General features: G+C 38.2%; 1 protein-coding gene and 1 long non-coding RNA gene across 2 annotated transcripts; both read left to right on the top strand.

The window, feature by feature from the left end:
• The first annotated feature begins 4171 nt into the window (after nt 1-4171).
• Nucleotides 4172-8195, top strand: LOC108665393 (tyrosine-protein phosphatase non-receptor type 9-like). The gene is made up of 5 exons (XM_018152143.1): nt 4172-4315; nt 4999-5165; nt 6780-6915; nt 7356-7422; nt 7627-8195. The coding sequence occupies exons 1-5, from the start codon at nt 4172-4174 to the stop codon at nt 7641-7643; spliced, it is 531 nt and encodes a 176-aa protein (XP_018007632.1). The 3' UTR covers nt 7644-8195.
• A 955-nt stretch (nt 8196-9150) lies between these two features.
• LOC108665394 lies at nt 9151-11179 on the top strand. The gene is made up of 3 exons (XR_001930441.2): nt 9151-9550; nt 10629-10786; nt 11079-11179. It is a non-coding gene; the product is annotated as an uncharacterized LOC108665394 (long non-coding RNA).
• Nucleotides 11180-14988: the final 3809 nt, after the last annotated feature.

The following is a 14988-nucleotide window of genomic DNA, read 5'->3' as shown; positions in this document are numbered from 1 at the left end:
CAATTCAATATAGCGTAGATTCAACATAGTAGCAAATAATTTCATATCTGTGTTTCTAGGTATGAACTATATAGTGCCTAAAATATAATGAATTGCTAGCTGTAATGCAATTCAAGGCAAGACTCGCGTGCATTTCTACTTCCTCGTGTATGCACGCGTAACATCCAGTGTAATTTGCTAGGGATTTGTTATTTCAAGAGACGTCACTACAGTAAGTTCCGTTCATCTATCGGTTTTGCATGGGTTTATAAAATTCTGCGTACAGCTTCTGCATGTAAAAAAAGAAAAGAACTATTACTATCGCCAAAATTGCAATTGGAATTTGTTGCATTTCTAACAAATGACTTCTAAACCGCCTCTGTATTCGAGGAAACAAAACACCAACGATGCAAACTATAAAGCATGTGAATGTCGTACGTCTGTTCAATCACTATTGCATGATATATTCAACTAGTTATATTATCACTATTATCAAGTTGATTTAAGCTATTATGATTTTTTGTTAACTATTAACTTCGATCTTGCATGTAAATTTTCGGCTTTCATTATTGGTCCTGCCATGATGTCATCAGCCTAGCTGCAGCGGCTGTCGCTGGCTGAGCGAAAATTAGAGAAAACGGCGAACGAACTGTTGAGAAAACATCGAACGAAGTTTCGGAATGATTCGTTTTGCTACATTGAGCGTTTAGCTAGTGGAGATGTCTGCAAATAACGCACCGATTTGTTTCAGTGTAACAGAATCTGACTGAACTGCGCTTTTCGGTTATATTAAGCAGATTCAGCCCATCGGGCCATGCGCTCCCGCAAATGGTTTCTAAAGAGCAGCGGAATACGGCAATGAAGTCATACCGACGTACGCAGATGCACATTGTGCACAACGAAATTGATAAACCAGGGACGATCGCATATGAACAGGGAGCATATCTTTATATCCAGAGAAAAAACCGATTTTGAAACTGTTAACCAGAATAATATGGAGTTTAACGCTTGGAAAGTATCTACTGAACAAGACTTTAAATTCTCTTGACATAGCGTCGGACGCAGGGCCGAAATATGGAAAAGAACAATAAATAACGTTCCTACTATCGCGCTCGGAAGCAACCTCACTGAATCGCTTAGACATGAATTTCTTGTTTTGGGTATACACCAAACTTGCCGGAAATCCATTAAGCGAGAAAATATTTCTTAAAAATTCAAATTCAGCATGCATAGCCTGGTATGTTGAGCAAATGCGAAAACCTCTGTATAATAATGTTTGAAGTCCATTTAACTTGAACCGGAATGAACAAAAACTAAAGAAACTGGTATTTAGGCCGGTGAATGTCGGCTTTCGGAACACAGAAGTTAAAAAACGGCCATTAGATTTCGTAATATTGCAATCAAGGAAGGACAAAATATTATTAGATTCGAGCTCCATGGTATATTTGATAGAATTATGTTGCGAGTTTAGGTAATCAAAGAATGGTTTGACATGGGAGGGATGTTTGAAAATTAGAAATGTGTCATCGACACATCTGTTATAGAATATTGGCTTAAAATCAAGAGGACAATTGGCCAGCCAAGAAACCTCTTGAAAACACATAAAAATATTTGCAAAGGTCGGGCCAAGCGGTAGTCCCATGCCTAAACCGTCAATCTGTCTATAAAACTTGCCAGCAAATATGAAAAACGAGTTAAGAACTGATAATTCTAAAAGAGATTTGGAACAAGAATCGTTAACGATCTTGTGTTTGGTTTAAACCGTAAATTTTTCAAATCTCTTTTAGGATTATCAGTTCTTAACTCGTTTTTCATATTTGCTGGCAAGTTTTATAGACATATAATTTTTGTGAACTATTCTTTGCTTTTAAATTTTTAGTCAGTTTAAATATTATTAATTCAGATTATAATAAGGAACTAAAATCATCAAAGACTTCGGTCATTGATTTTTATCGCGGTCCTTCAATGATAAAGTAAAAACTGAAGACATCTTTTCGTCGTAAAACCATTTGTTTCATATACACAATAAAATTGTCTAGGTACCACGTAACCCCGGAAGCTCAAAATTTTGCTGAGTAGGGTATAATATGACTTACAAACCTGCGCTTGCACACAAATCGACGCCATTATAGGAGCTAGAGATGGTCATGGTTTGCTCATATAACAGAATCTGACTGAACTGCGCTTTTCGGTTATATTAAGCAGATTCAGCCCATCGGGCCATGCGCTCCCGAAAATGGCTTCTAAAGAGCAGCGGAATACGGCAGATGGCCGACTAACGCCTGATTAACCTCAAAAACCACTCGATAGACGGAGAGGCGACCAAAAATTTACTCTGAATTTCGACTGGGAAGTGGCGAGATAGAGTTTTTATTGTGTCAAAGACGTTTTTACATTTGTCAGGTTCAATCGCACAAACGAAATACATGATCTTTGATTTGGTTCATTCTATCCATTTTAAATATGCAAATAATGAATTTGTTGTAAAAGTGTAATCTAATAGCGAATTCTTGTGCACCAGTTGATGAAAACCGCGTGAAGTTGAAGTCTGGGGAATACATCAACGCATCCCACATCGTAAGTTTCGTCGATGCCTTTGCATGCGGTGAATGTGATTTTTTTTGAGGAACAGTCAATTTAATACATTTAGAATTTATTAATGTTAACTGACATATGTTAACATTTTTCACGGGTGAATTTTTAGCAAAACATTTCTAAAAAGAAATTAGCTAAAATTCACACGTCCTATGTATACCTCGCTTATAATTATTCTGCTGTACTGAGCACCTCGAATAATGTTGCTCATGTGAATCATTTGATTTTGCTTCAAATCAAAAAAGTACGCAATTTTAATCTAAGCGAATTCCTAGAGACGTTGTACATGAAAGTCGTTGAGGAAAAAAGTTCCACAATCAGTTCAAAATTTTTAGAGGAGGACTGATAGCGTATGGTGAGCACTGAATTGAATATTCGATTTATTATGCTACAATTAATTGATGTAAACTTGAAACAAAGAACGGAAATAACATCTTGAAAATGTAAGGAGAACTCTGTTTTATTGTTGTCTTGCACTGATTGGATCAATGAAAGTAAGGAACAATATCATAATACTTCTGTGCTCTGGAAGAAACCTTTCAAGCTTGTGTTTCTAGAGCGGCATTCCACTTGGTAAATGAATTTGCCCTAATAACTGTTCACCTGTACTTCAGGATGGCGGCTTCATAGCAACGCAAGACCCACAGCAAACGACTGAAGATGACGAGCTCTTCTGGTCAATGGTGTGGGAGCATCAGGTGTCCATCATCGTCTGGCTGTCAGCGGACGATAAAAATCTCGGAAAGAAACAAATGGGTGTAAGACTTGTGAAAAATTTAACAGGATTGTAGAAGATGAAATATTTTTTATTTAGAACCCCGGTATTAGATTTTCATCTGTGTATTGCAATGTAAAATACCTTAAGTCTTTGATATAAATATATAATATTAAATAAATCCCGCATGACAAGTGTCAATTAATGAAAGTACGTAAAGAGCGACTTCTCGGTGAACGTGGACACTAACTTGAGGGAAGTGGAGAGAGTACGTTGGGATGCTGTTGCGGGAGAGCGAGCAACACATATAGGCTACCCCAACGGGATAGTGAGAAAGCAAGGTAACTAAATTAACACAGTCATCAAAAGTTCTATTTGTAAAAGAGTATTAAGAATGAAATGCACGTGCATTATTCAATGAAGAAACCATATAAATGAACAAGCGATTTTATGAGAAGCACAGCAGAAATACTAGGTAACTATTAGAAGGGAAATGTAAAGTTGAACATTGAAGGGCACTAAATTCGGCTGGGCCCATCCGTTCCGTCACCGGTGTTATCGCCGAGAGGAAGTCAAATTTTATTGAAGATCGACAAGGTCAAATCAATTCAAAGTGTGGGAATCTCGCGGAGGAGCGCAGTGCTTGCCGAGATTACACCGGGACTATTAACCAACGTTGCCAACAAGTTGCAGCTTTTTTCTACGCTGTTCAATTAGTGGGGAGACAGATTTTCAAATAAACGACAAAGTCCACGCGACGTACAGCGCCGGAAACGGTAGCCTCTTCGAGGCTGGTTCTCTATTGCTCCGCTTGCCTGCAGCCGTACCCGTCCATGGCCGACGAAAGAAGTAATCGAAATATAAGGACCTGGTTTTAAATGAATGGTTGACAGCAGCGTCGCCGGTAAATCCAAGGTATTTCCTTGTCAGACAACCGACCAATTACTACGTCCTGCCACGCCCGTCCAGGCAGGCGGCTCAATCGAGAATAAGCCGACCAAGGCTCGTGTTCAGTACCAGTTTCGAGTAATGCGTCGTAATGAAAGAAGGGCGAGAACGACAGTCAGAAAGTCGGGCCGCTACAGTACGTATGTAGAGAGCAATACCTTGCTGTACGTGAGGAGATTACCTTGAAGTACGTGGAGAGATTGATCGAGAAAAACCGAAACTAATTCTTCCTGGAAAGAAGACATGATGCGGTAGAAATGATGAGGAAAATGTAAAATACAAATAATGGGTTCAATACTGTCTATATTAGTTATCCGAGAGAATTTGTATCGCGTAAAATTATGTAAATGTTAGTGAGAAATACAATTTATCAAATAATAGACGAGATGATTGGGTTTACATAAAATTCTTATTAAGAAAGAAAAGTTTGACTCTAATCAGCGATCGCAGTTTTGCTTTTGCCAGCAAGGCAGCTTGATAAATATAGTTTATCAGCTTAAAAAGCTTTAAAATGTTAACATATGCCGTGCAAAATAATGAAAATTCAAAACTTGCGGGGATCGCTGGAATTAGCTTGCGACCGTAAATTATTCCCGACGATGAATATTGCGGCATGGACTACATAGTGTTGGGCAGTAGTGATTGGCAGACGGAGTATCAAACTATTTTTGTTAGTTCGGCTGTTGATTAATTTTGCAAATAAAATAATGTATAACGAATAACAAGCTCTCGATAATGAATTTTATAAATTATATATACAGGACATCGGGAAAAGGCAGGTGGTGCACTATCACCTTAAGAACTGGAACGAAGGCAACCCTCCCGAGCCGATGAACTTCCTCAAAGTCCTGAAAACGATCAGGGAACGCAAATTCAGCTCCATGCAGTATGAAGATGGCGACGAAAATAGGGTCCTAGTGCACTGCAGGTGAGTCATTATTACGAGTTAATTGTTCCTTATATTATCAGTCTGCATATATCGCAAGTTTACAAGGAATTTAAAAACAAAGGAAACGCCAAGCAAATTCACCATATCGATATTGAAAGCGTTTCGGAGTCCAGCTCCATCATCAGATCGACAATCTAAAAATGAATAAAATCATTTTATAAGTCAAAATTCTAAGACAGACATAAAACCTAAACAAGACCTGACATTATATCGAAAAAAAACAGAACTCGATCGGAACAACTTAGTCCTAGGGTTCACGAAAAGAATAGAACTTAAGAAAAAACAATAAAACATAAAACCTATCGATTTACTATTTCAAGAGGATATGAACTAAACGCATTATTGAGTCGCGGTTTTCGTTTGAAGATATGGAGAGACTTCAAAATCCTCGAATACGAGCAACCAGAAGTGCAACCGAGTTTCCTGATATCACTCTCAGATACAGCACTGTTCAGCATGGAGGCGTATACGGAAGAATGAGGAGGCTTGCCGAGAGTCAAGTTAGAACGATAGCTCCTGCCGCGGTGTTCAGAAACCCTGATGTAGAAGTTACGCGACGTGATTCCAACGTAAGCAGATGCGCAGCGCGCACCACTGTACTCATAGACTAGGTTTGATTGCACCTGGGCAGGAATAACGTCCATAAACCTGAAGAACGAACCAATTTTGAAAGTTATTACAAGCAAAACGTGCAAATTAATATTCGGGAAATACTTCATAAACAAAGTCTTTAGTTTCGGGTGCACTACCAAATAGTTTCGGGCGCACTACCAAAATAGGGCAACGTGCAATAAATAGTTTCATTACTATCGCATTCAGTCACAGTTTCAGTTTATGAAAATTTGTTAGATAAGAAGCGTTTGATTTTACTAAACACATGGCATGATGGAAAAACATTCAGTTGAAATATGTTACGAATAAATTCGAATTCCAAATGCGCATCATGGAAGGTAGAACAAACCAAATATCTGCGGTATGTCTAAGTTTGAAGACTTTTCAATTGGAAACGAAACGAGCAGAAGCTAAGAAAGCTCATACCCAAGCCGGTAAATTGCGGTTTTCGATATACTAAAGTCCGAAAACGACTGTCAGATTGCGTAACTTTACAATCGAGAAACAACAACCAATATTGTTGGATTCTCTTTTCAATATCGATATGCTGAATTTGCTTTGCGTTTTCTTTGTTTGTAAATTCTTCAAGTTAATTGTGGAGTTATCGGTTGTTTGTCGCGTGAGTATCATCTACAGGTCGTTCGGAGTTGCATTATAGTGGTAAAATTTTTGGAAAATTGAATGTTATGTTCTAATTTCTTACTTTATTGGCGTGTTTTTGTTAACTTTGGTTACACGATATACGCTTATTTTAACATTTATTTAAGATTTTTTGTTGGTTCTTGTTTGAAAATGATAAGCTCTATAAGTGAATCTTTCGAGAAATATTTTTGGTCTCTTAATGCAACTACTCGGAAATTTTCATTTCTGACGTACCAGTAATTTGCTTTACAAATTAATACTAATCCTAAAGAACGCAAATAAGTTACAAGAATTCAAGATTTCATGAATTTTTATAATAGAAACATTTTATGATTGAAGAGATGGAGCGAACTGCAGCGGCGGCTTCATAGCTGTGTGGAAGCTGATGGACGACGTTGACCAAAACCAGAAGCCAAATGTCTTCGCAACTGTGGAGAAACTGCGACACCAGCGCATGCTCGCCGTCCAGACTCCGGTGAGCGAAGTTAACTTCGGGTGAACGTTCTTTGATTCTGGAGAAGGGTTGATATTTTGGGGATTTATGAACCAAATGTTATGGCATTTTGCAGTAAACTTTAGAATTTTATACTTCGAAATGGAATAGTACTGTGGATCAGAATTGGTTATTGAAATTAAATGCAGTCTCACTTTAGACGCATATTGTTGCGATCTCAGATATTTATGTAATCTTATCTAAGATTTCCATGAACCGTGCGCAACGCAAATCGTCATCACTGAGAAAAAAAATTTAAATCACTACTGAGAAAATTTTTCAACAATCATATATACAGTATATTGCAGGCAACTTATTGTTTATTGAGAGCAAGTTATTGATAATTTCAATAGAATGCATGTCCACGAAAATTATTTATAAAAGGATAAAAACACAACAAATCTATTAAACTTCTCCCACAGAGCATGTATTACTACGTCCATAAATGCATCGACCTCTACGTTGAAAACAAGAAAATTTTCAGTGAAGGTAAGCCAATGACAAAAAATGCAATAAATAATTATTTGATTTCTATCATTGTCTGTGCATTGAAGTCAACGAATTTTCGTTTTTGTCTCTAATGATTTGTTAGTGAAATAATACCTAGTAAAAATAATGGAGATTTAAATTCTCTATAATAATGTATCACAATTTTTTTTGCATTATTAAATGTGCCCACTTTTTTCATTTCAGAACGACACGGTAGCTGAGGGACAAATTTACGAATGTTGAGACATGGCAGGCGCCAGAATATTTTGTTGCAGTATAACTTTGGTTTCAATGAAATTTCTACGTATAATGTTTAAATTATATACACAAATAATTCTTTCTTGGACAGGTAATATTAAACTGAAAGAGAAAATGATTTATTATCTTTTAACTTGATTATTTCACTGATTGTATTGGAAAACAGAGGAAACAGGAAGCAAACAAATAATTAATATTATAAAAACAAAAAGTCAGGGAAAATAATAAAGTTGTTATTTCAGTTCAGAATTTAATTTTCAGAATAGCTAGTTTGGAAAATAGTTATCGTTAAATAATTTATGAAAATGAATTATTACTAGAAAAAGGCTAATTTTTTAAGGTTGAGTATTAATGTAACAATTTCGGGCGATGAATTGATCTAACGATTCACTCAATTATTGTCGCTTATTTGTTCGTACGTATACAAACCCAAAAACTAAATAGATAAGAAATACGATAAGTCCGATCGTTGACTGCTGATTATTGATAAAATTATTATTATATGTTGCTGTTGATGCTTGAGACTCATTGAAATTCCATTAAATTTAATTATACAAATGTTTATTGAGAAATCATAATTTATACGACACATGTGACAAACAACCAATTTAAAATTTAGGGCAGTGAATAGAACAGGCTACGCCGACTAGTTTCGACGTTGAGACGCGACAGAGCCGCGATAGAGCAGAAATGTCCGCAGTAGAGACGATATCTCCAGCCGCGGAGCAGCGCTTATTACCCGCAGAGCACCTGCCCTGGCGCGCTCTGTCCTGCTGACACGCAGCTATCAGCGATCTCCTTCGGCTCGAACCAGCTCAACGCCTGCTCTGGGACGGCTTGGCAGCTCAAGCTGCAGTTGTGCTTTACCGTTGGTCAACAATATCCTTTTCTCGTCTAGATCAACGATACGTTTATTCTTGCAATGATAGGTTATATTGTAATTGGTTGCCGAACATTTAGACCGTATTTACATAAGTAACGTAAAATCGTAATTAACTGATTTTATTACCAATCATAAAACAGTTTTGTACAACATAACTCTTTGAGCTGTCCCGGAAAGAAACGTCAACTGTCGCCCCGGAATTCGAACGCTAGTCGATCAACGTCATAAGTCAAGGGCTGAAGCACCTAAACCTTCCAGACACCTACCTCGGCGGGTCTCAATCAATTACTTAACTATAGTACAAATGATTTGTAGTCGGCAAGTCTAAGAATAGCTTACAGTTGTGAGTGAACTGAAATAGCGTATTATGTCACGTGAACTAGATAAAGGAAAGAGTCCCTACCCCTCTCCCTCTCTCAAAATCCCCCTTGTATTGCACGGCCTGCATAGCTGCTCTGCTCAGCTCGCTGCCGCGCGATCCAAGTGCCAGCGCTACAACAGCGCCTCGTTCCGTCCCTGCCGAGCTGTCGGAATTTTTCTCCATATTAGCCATGGCGCAGCGCTGTTTTGGGGNAAGTTCATTAAAATTACGAAATTTGTTCCCAACATTGTTTCATTCCGGAGATGTAATTTTTCCTTCCGTTGTCAAAATAAAGGAAAAAATATCTTGCTTTGGGGAGAAGAATTCGGTAAAGATGCAGCATGTATTCACTCAACACGCTTAGATGAATCTAATTGTTCAAAAAAGAAAAAACAAATTCGAGATTTTATATGATATTTGAGAGGAAAACAGAAGCGTTCTAAGTAAATCAACACACGAGAGGACCGATCAATAAAATATCAAAATTAACTTATAGGATAGATTATTAGTTGGTGGACATACTGCAATTACAGCGGACAGTCTTTCCTTACCGTGAAAAACGAATGACAATTTCACAAAGAACTCGAGCAACGATTTGCCGTCGACCACCTCGTCCCCTCCTTCAGGTGAGATGTTCATGCTTTCATTACCTCACCTAACCAACCTTCAAATAATTCTGAAAATATGTAACAACAAGTTTCTCACTTGCATTCTCGTTACGGGAATCAGTAAATGTTTTAATTAGTACGTTTCAGTCAGTGAATCATTTATTCAAAATTAAATTATTTAATTTATGCACCTAATAGATTACTCTATTATGTGATAAGGCAAAATTAGGTATTTATATTTATTGAAAGTTTACGTTTGTAATAAATTTAATAATTAAAAAATGAAAATATTAACTGGTTATTAATGACTGACCGCTTCGTCGCCAGAAAGTGTGGACATTGGATGATCATTTTCACAAACTAATGCAGGACTTGTCCCCATTGGACGCAACCAACTCGAGATTCGTAGAAATGGTTTTTGTGGTATGGTGGCTTGACCCACATTTGCGCTGTGATGCCTTGACCCACCCTCTCTAGCCCCGCTCAAAAAACTGTTTTGTGTTGAATGAAGCTGAACGATAGATCAACGATACGTACCAAGGAGTGTGAAGCTGAACGATAGATCAACGATACGTGCCAAGAAGAGTGAAGCTGAACTGATATGTAGGATCTGGTTCATCATAGATGAATCATATACGAGGATGATTAACTGACAACATAAAGGTTTTGATGGATTAATTGGAGTTAGCGTCAGAACAGCTGGAATTAATTTCAATTTATTAAAGATTGCATGGCGTGTCAATCTTCAGCTGACGCTTCAATATCGACATTACCAGCCAGTTCAGAATTTCTACTGTCTTTTGTATTAGTAGAATCTCAGCCACAAGGAATTCACAATTTAGTATATGGTACGAATACCTTTCAGTATTTTTAAATGCTCGTTAAACATTAGGATTCCCAAAATAAATTTGTATTATCTCTTGACAGAGCCAAACATCGAGTTGATCGTGGGCATAGTAGTGGTCATCTGTTTGTTCCTCATCGTCTTGGGTCTTCTAATGTAATTCAGACGCCAAATTGGTGCGCTTTGCTGGGAGGCACCGGCAAAAGATATTGAATCACCATCCATCTCACAAAATTTAAATCTTTCATGCAGGCAATATCCGACGAGCTGAGCATCGATACACGCAGATGTCTTCGAACAAGGATAGTCAATTTAAGGAACCCTTGTTGAACTCTCCATCTCAGCGACCGCCGATCCATGATGGGACAGATGGGTACCCTGATGTGATGTCGCTGGGAGTTAGTAAGGAGGTGAGTATCAAAAGTGTTGAGATATTCTTGAGTGTTTAATGATCTGCCTCTCTGCTTCATTATTCAGTTTTATTTTCATCAGTACTACTGTACACTTGAGGATCGTTCATCCTTCATGAATGACGTAAGAAACTTGGAACTTCATCCGAAGCTTTTCAATTTTGACGTTAAGGATGAATGCTTCTCTCTTTGCGAAGGCGAATTTCTGATAATAACATTGGCGACGAATATTTCTCTGTTACGCGTTTCATTTGGAGCGTCAATAACTGAAATCTGATTCATGTCTGCGCAGATCATTGACGAATATAAAAGACTTCCCAAGCCAACGAAGAAAACAACCGAAGCTTCTAAACCCTGCAACAAGTTCCAAAACCGCTACGCAGACGTTCTTCCTTGTGAGTTTTTCCATGTTATTCAAACTTTATGATCCTTTAGGATACAATATACTGAATACATTTCCGAGTTTTTTTTCAAAGCATTGCACCTCACTTTAATTTCTATTTTTAACTTAAGGAAAGTGAAAGAAAATTAGACACATTTTCCACCCTGAAACATTGTTGCTACCAATTTAAAATTATCAGTACCAAAATATGCTTTATATACTTACTTAAAAAGGAGACAATGTGAGCACTGAATTGAATATTCGATTTATTATGCTACAATTAATTGATGTAAACTTGAAACAAAGAACGGATATAACATCTTGAAAATGTAAGGAGAATTCTGTTTTATTGTTGTCTTGCACTGATTGGATCAATGAAAGTAAGGAACAATATCATAATACTTCTGTGCTCTGGAAGAAACCTTTCAAGCTTGTGTTTCTAGAGCGGCATTCCACTTGGTAAATGAATTTGCCCTAATAACTGTTCACCTGTACTTCAGGATGGCGGCTTCATAGCAACGCAAGACCCACAGCAAACGACTGAAGATGACGAGCTCTTCTGGTCAATGGTGTGGGAGCATCAGGTGTCCATCATCGTCTGGCTGTCAGCGGACGATAAAAATCTCGGAAAGAAACAAATGGGTGTAAGACTTGTGAAAAATTTAACAGGATTGTAGAAGATGAAATATTTTTTATTTAGAACCCCGGTATTAGATTTTCATCTGTGTATTGCAATGTAAAATACCTTAAGTCTTTGATATAAATATATAATATTAAATAAATCCCGCATGACAAGTGTCAATTACTCAATTTTTATTAACAGTGCGGAATGTCGTTGCCAAGTTGAAGAGTTTTCTTTTTTTAACCGATGTTGCCAGTCTGAACACAGTGTTAAATAACACAAGCATGTCAAGTTTCAATAACCCAGTGTTTTATAACAGTTTAGAATATAATGGTCAGATCAAAGAAAATCACAATATAAATGATGTTTTCAGTGCGCCCCTTACCTGCCCCTGGACCGACGCTGGGTGTTCAACAACGGCATCGAGGCGAGCGTCAAGGAGAAGAGGCAGGAGGAGGCCACGCACACCACCACCACCGTCTTCCTGGAGAAGACGGAGGGCGACGTGAGTAGCTCTATGGCTAAACCACAGCACCACCTGGCATCTGACTTTGAAATAGCGATGCTTAGACTTTGTTTCGACGAAATCAACTCGTAATCAAAATAGTTGCAACGTCAAATGCCTGCTGGAGGGTAGGTACCTCATCTGCTTTTAGGATGAAAGTACGTAAAGAGCGACTTCTCGGTGAACGTGGACACTAACTTGAGGGAAGTGGAGAGAGTACCTTGAGATGCTGTTGCGGGAGAGCGGGCAACACATATAGGCTACACCATCGGGATAGTGAGAAAGCAAGGTAATTAAATCAGTGTAAAAACACAGTTATCAAAAGTTCTATTTGTAAAAGAGTACTAAGAATGAAATGCACGTGCTTTCTTCAATGAAGAAACCATATAAATGAACAAGCAATTTTATGAGAAGCACAGCAGAAATACTAGGTACTATTAAGGCCCGTTCACACTAGGGGCAACACACGAGAATCAAGTGCCTCAAAGCGCATGCAGAGGCGCTTCGCAGCTGCTGCATGCGCTTTTTGACCGATTGACGAGCTAGCGATTGACAGGGGCCATGCCTCATGCAACACAAGCGCGGCGCTTAGTAGATAGCTATTAAAGAATTGATATCACTTGTATGCTTAAATCGCAAATTAACTAAGAATTTAAATTAAATTAAAAATTTAAGTCAAATTAAAAATCTAAATTAGTTAATTAAAGAAATTCAATTCGTTCTATGGTTTCAATGTATTAATTTGTGACTTCTGATTTGTGATTCTAGATTCTACGAACTGACGATGGAGCTGGTCTCCGAAACGTTTTCTATAAAGATATGAATTTTTGTGGACTATACTTTGCTTTTAAATTCTTAGTTAGTAGATAGATGTCTGTGGTCTAGTAAGGTTGATTGTGTACGCTGGTCCGGCACTCCAAATGTCGACTAAGCACCACTCTCGTTTGGAATCACTCTCTAGTAGAGCGCCTAATTGATCTTTATAGAGAACACGAATGCCTATGGACTGTTCGGTCAAAGGAGTACAAAAATCGAAATGTAAATGATGTGAGTTATTTTTACATGACGTGTTTAGTTTATGTGATTTAAGCAACTCCTGACAATTTATGCATTACCGTTTAGCGATTTCAAAGGATGATATAATATCGGTACGAATATTGAAACTTTTTATTTAAGAATAGACTATATTTTTATAAACTGTATCTTTTTGAATGTGCTAGTTCTCTAATTGTGATGCCTATGCTAAATTCTCGTTTACAACTGGCATAGTGCGAAGAATGACGGACCGCAGCACACCCGACAACAATGACCCACAGCTCAAATTCGGCTACATCCATCCTCATTGACGTCTAGGTGGCAACTAAGTGTTCAAAGCGCGCGGTCTCAAGCTACCGAGTACAGAAGTAGTGTGAACGGTTGTGCGCGGTGAGGCACTGCAGCAAACGACTCAAAGCGCATGTCGTTGCCACTAGTGTAAACGGGCCTTTAATACTCCTTCACTCAAATACACACCTTGTCAAAAATTCCACAACAAAGAGTCCAAAACCAGGCATTACGATTCAAAACAAAGACACAATAGTACGACTTTATATCATTGAAAACTAACGAACAATGCAACATTTCTGCCGTAAACAGTCATTCATGATGAGCTCGCGAAACCTTAGACGCCATTCGTTCTAGACGCCATTGCAAGGCTACACCGGCCATTCCACAGCTCCAATAATATTGGAACTAGGTTCCCTACCTCCCTGTTTACGAAACCACTAACCCCACGTACAGAACTGACAGTTTGCACCCGGTCATCAGCCATTGAATCAACGCGCGCATGGTGCAGTTATCCCAACTATGGACTACCGAACCCCACGACTTACCGTAATGACGATCAAGGCTGATGACCCAAACATAAACTCAAAAATCGGCACACTATACCTACCTCCTGATTCTCGAGAGAACCACCCATCACATTCATTATCACCAACAATTTTATCCCGTCTTCGCATACGTTGTGAAAAATCCGAAAATTTGAAACGTTGAAAATTATAATCAGCAGAATGCTTGTACCTGGAGAGGATATTAAATAATTTTATTTTTGTATAATAACACTCAAATATGAATACTTCACTCCCCACGTGTAAACCCTCTAAACTCTAAAGCCACGACGAGTTCCCTCCCCCCACTAACCCAATCAAACTCCACACCGACATTCAACCTAGTTATTCGTTTTTTTTGTTCTCCAAGTGACTTTTTTATTTCCCATCCATTTACGAGTTCTACGGCTAAAAGTATACGGCTCTTGGTCAATACCAATGGTATAAATCGGCCTCGGAAACGCCGGTCGTTTCTCCGTATACCTGTGGAACTCGCGAACGAAGGCAAAATCGGAAAAATAGTCACGAGCTAAACATCAAAGTTGGGAGGCTAGGTATTTATACACAAAGTTTCGTTCAAATCTGTTCTGCAGCTCAGAAGAAATTTCATGATCGCTGCGAATTTCGGCCCATATCACCAAGTAACTCACGACTAAAGGTGGAATTCAAAAAATTTTCATGCGCTAAACATCACCGTTAGGTCTTAATAAATATATGTACAAAGTTTCATCGATCTGCATTCATTAGTTTGAGACATATTCCTTGAGTGTTGAATTTGGAGATTGGCCGTGAGACCGGCCGCGAGTCTAGTCGTAAATTTTTCGG

Source organism: Hyalella azteca, unplaced genomic scaffold (genome assembly GCF_000764305.2).
Source record: "Hyalella azteca isolate HAZT.00-mixed unplaced genomic scaffold, Hazt_2.0.2 contig3232, whole genome shotgun sequence".
In the NCBI taxonomy this organism is placed as follows: Eukaryota; Metazoa; Arthropoda; class Malacostraca; order Amphipoda; family Hyalellidae; genus Hyalella; species Hyalella azteca.
Note: the sequence above shows the minus strand (reverse complement) of the source record. Positions and strands in the feature narration are given on the sequence as shown.

What these genes read in the sequence shown, in the direction of transcription:
- LOC108665393 (XM_018152143.1), top strand. Translation starts at nt 4,172, where the DNA reads ATGGTTGACAGCAGCGTCGCCGGTAAATCCAAGGTATTTCCTTGTCAG. An exon ending in GTGTTCAGTACCAGTTTCGA is followed by an intron (nt 4,316 to 4,998) that starts GTAATGCGTCGT and finishes TTATATATACAG; the next exon opens with GACATCGGGAAAAGGCAGGT. An exon ending in TGCTCGCCGTCCAGACTCCG is followed by an intron (nt 6,916 to 7,355) that starts GTGAGCGAAGTT and finishes CTTCTCCCACAG; the next exon opens with AGCATGTATTACTACGTCCA.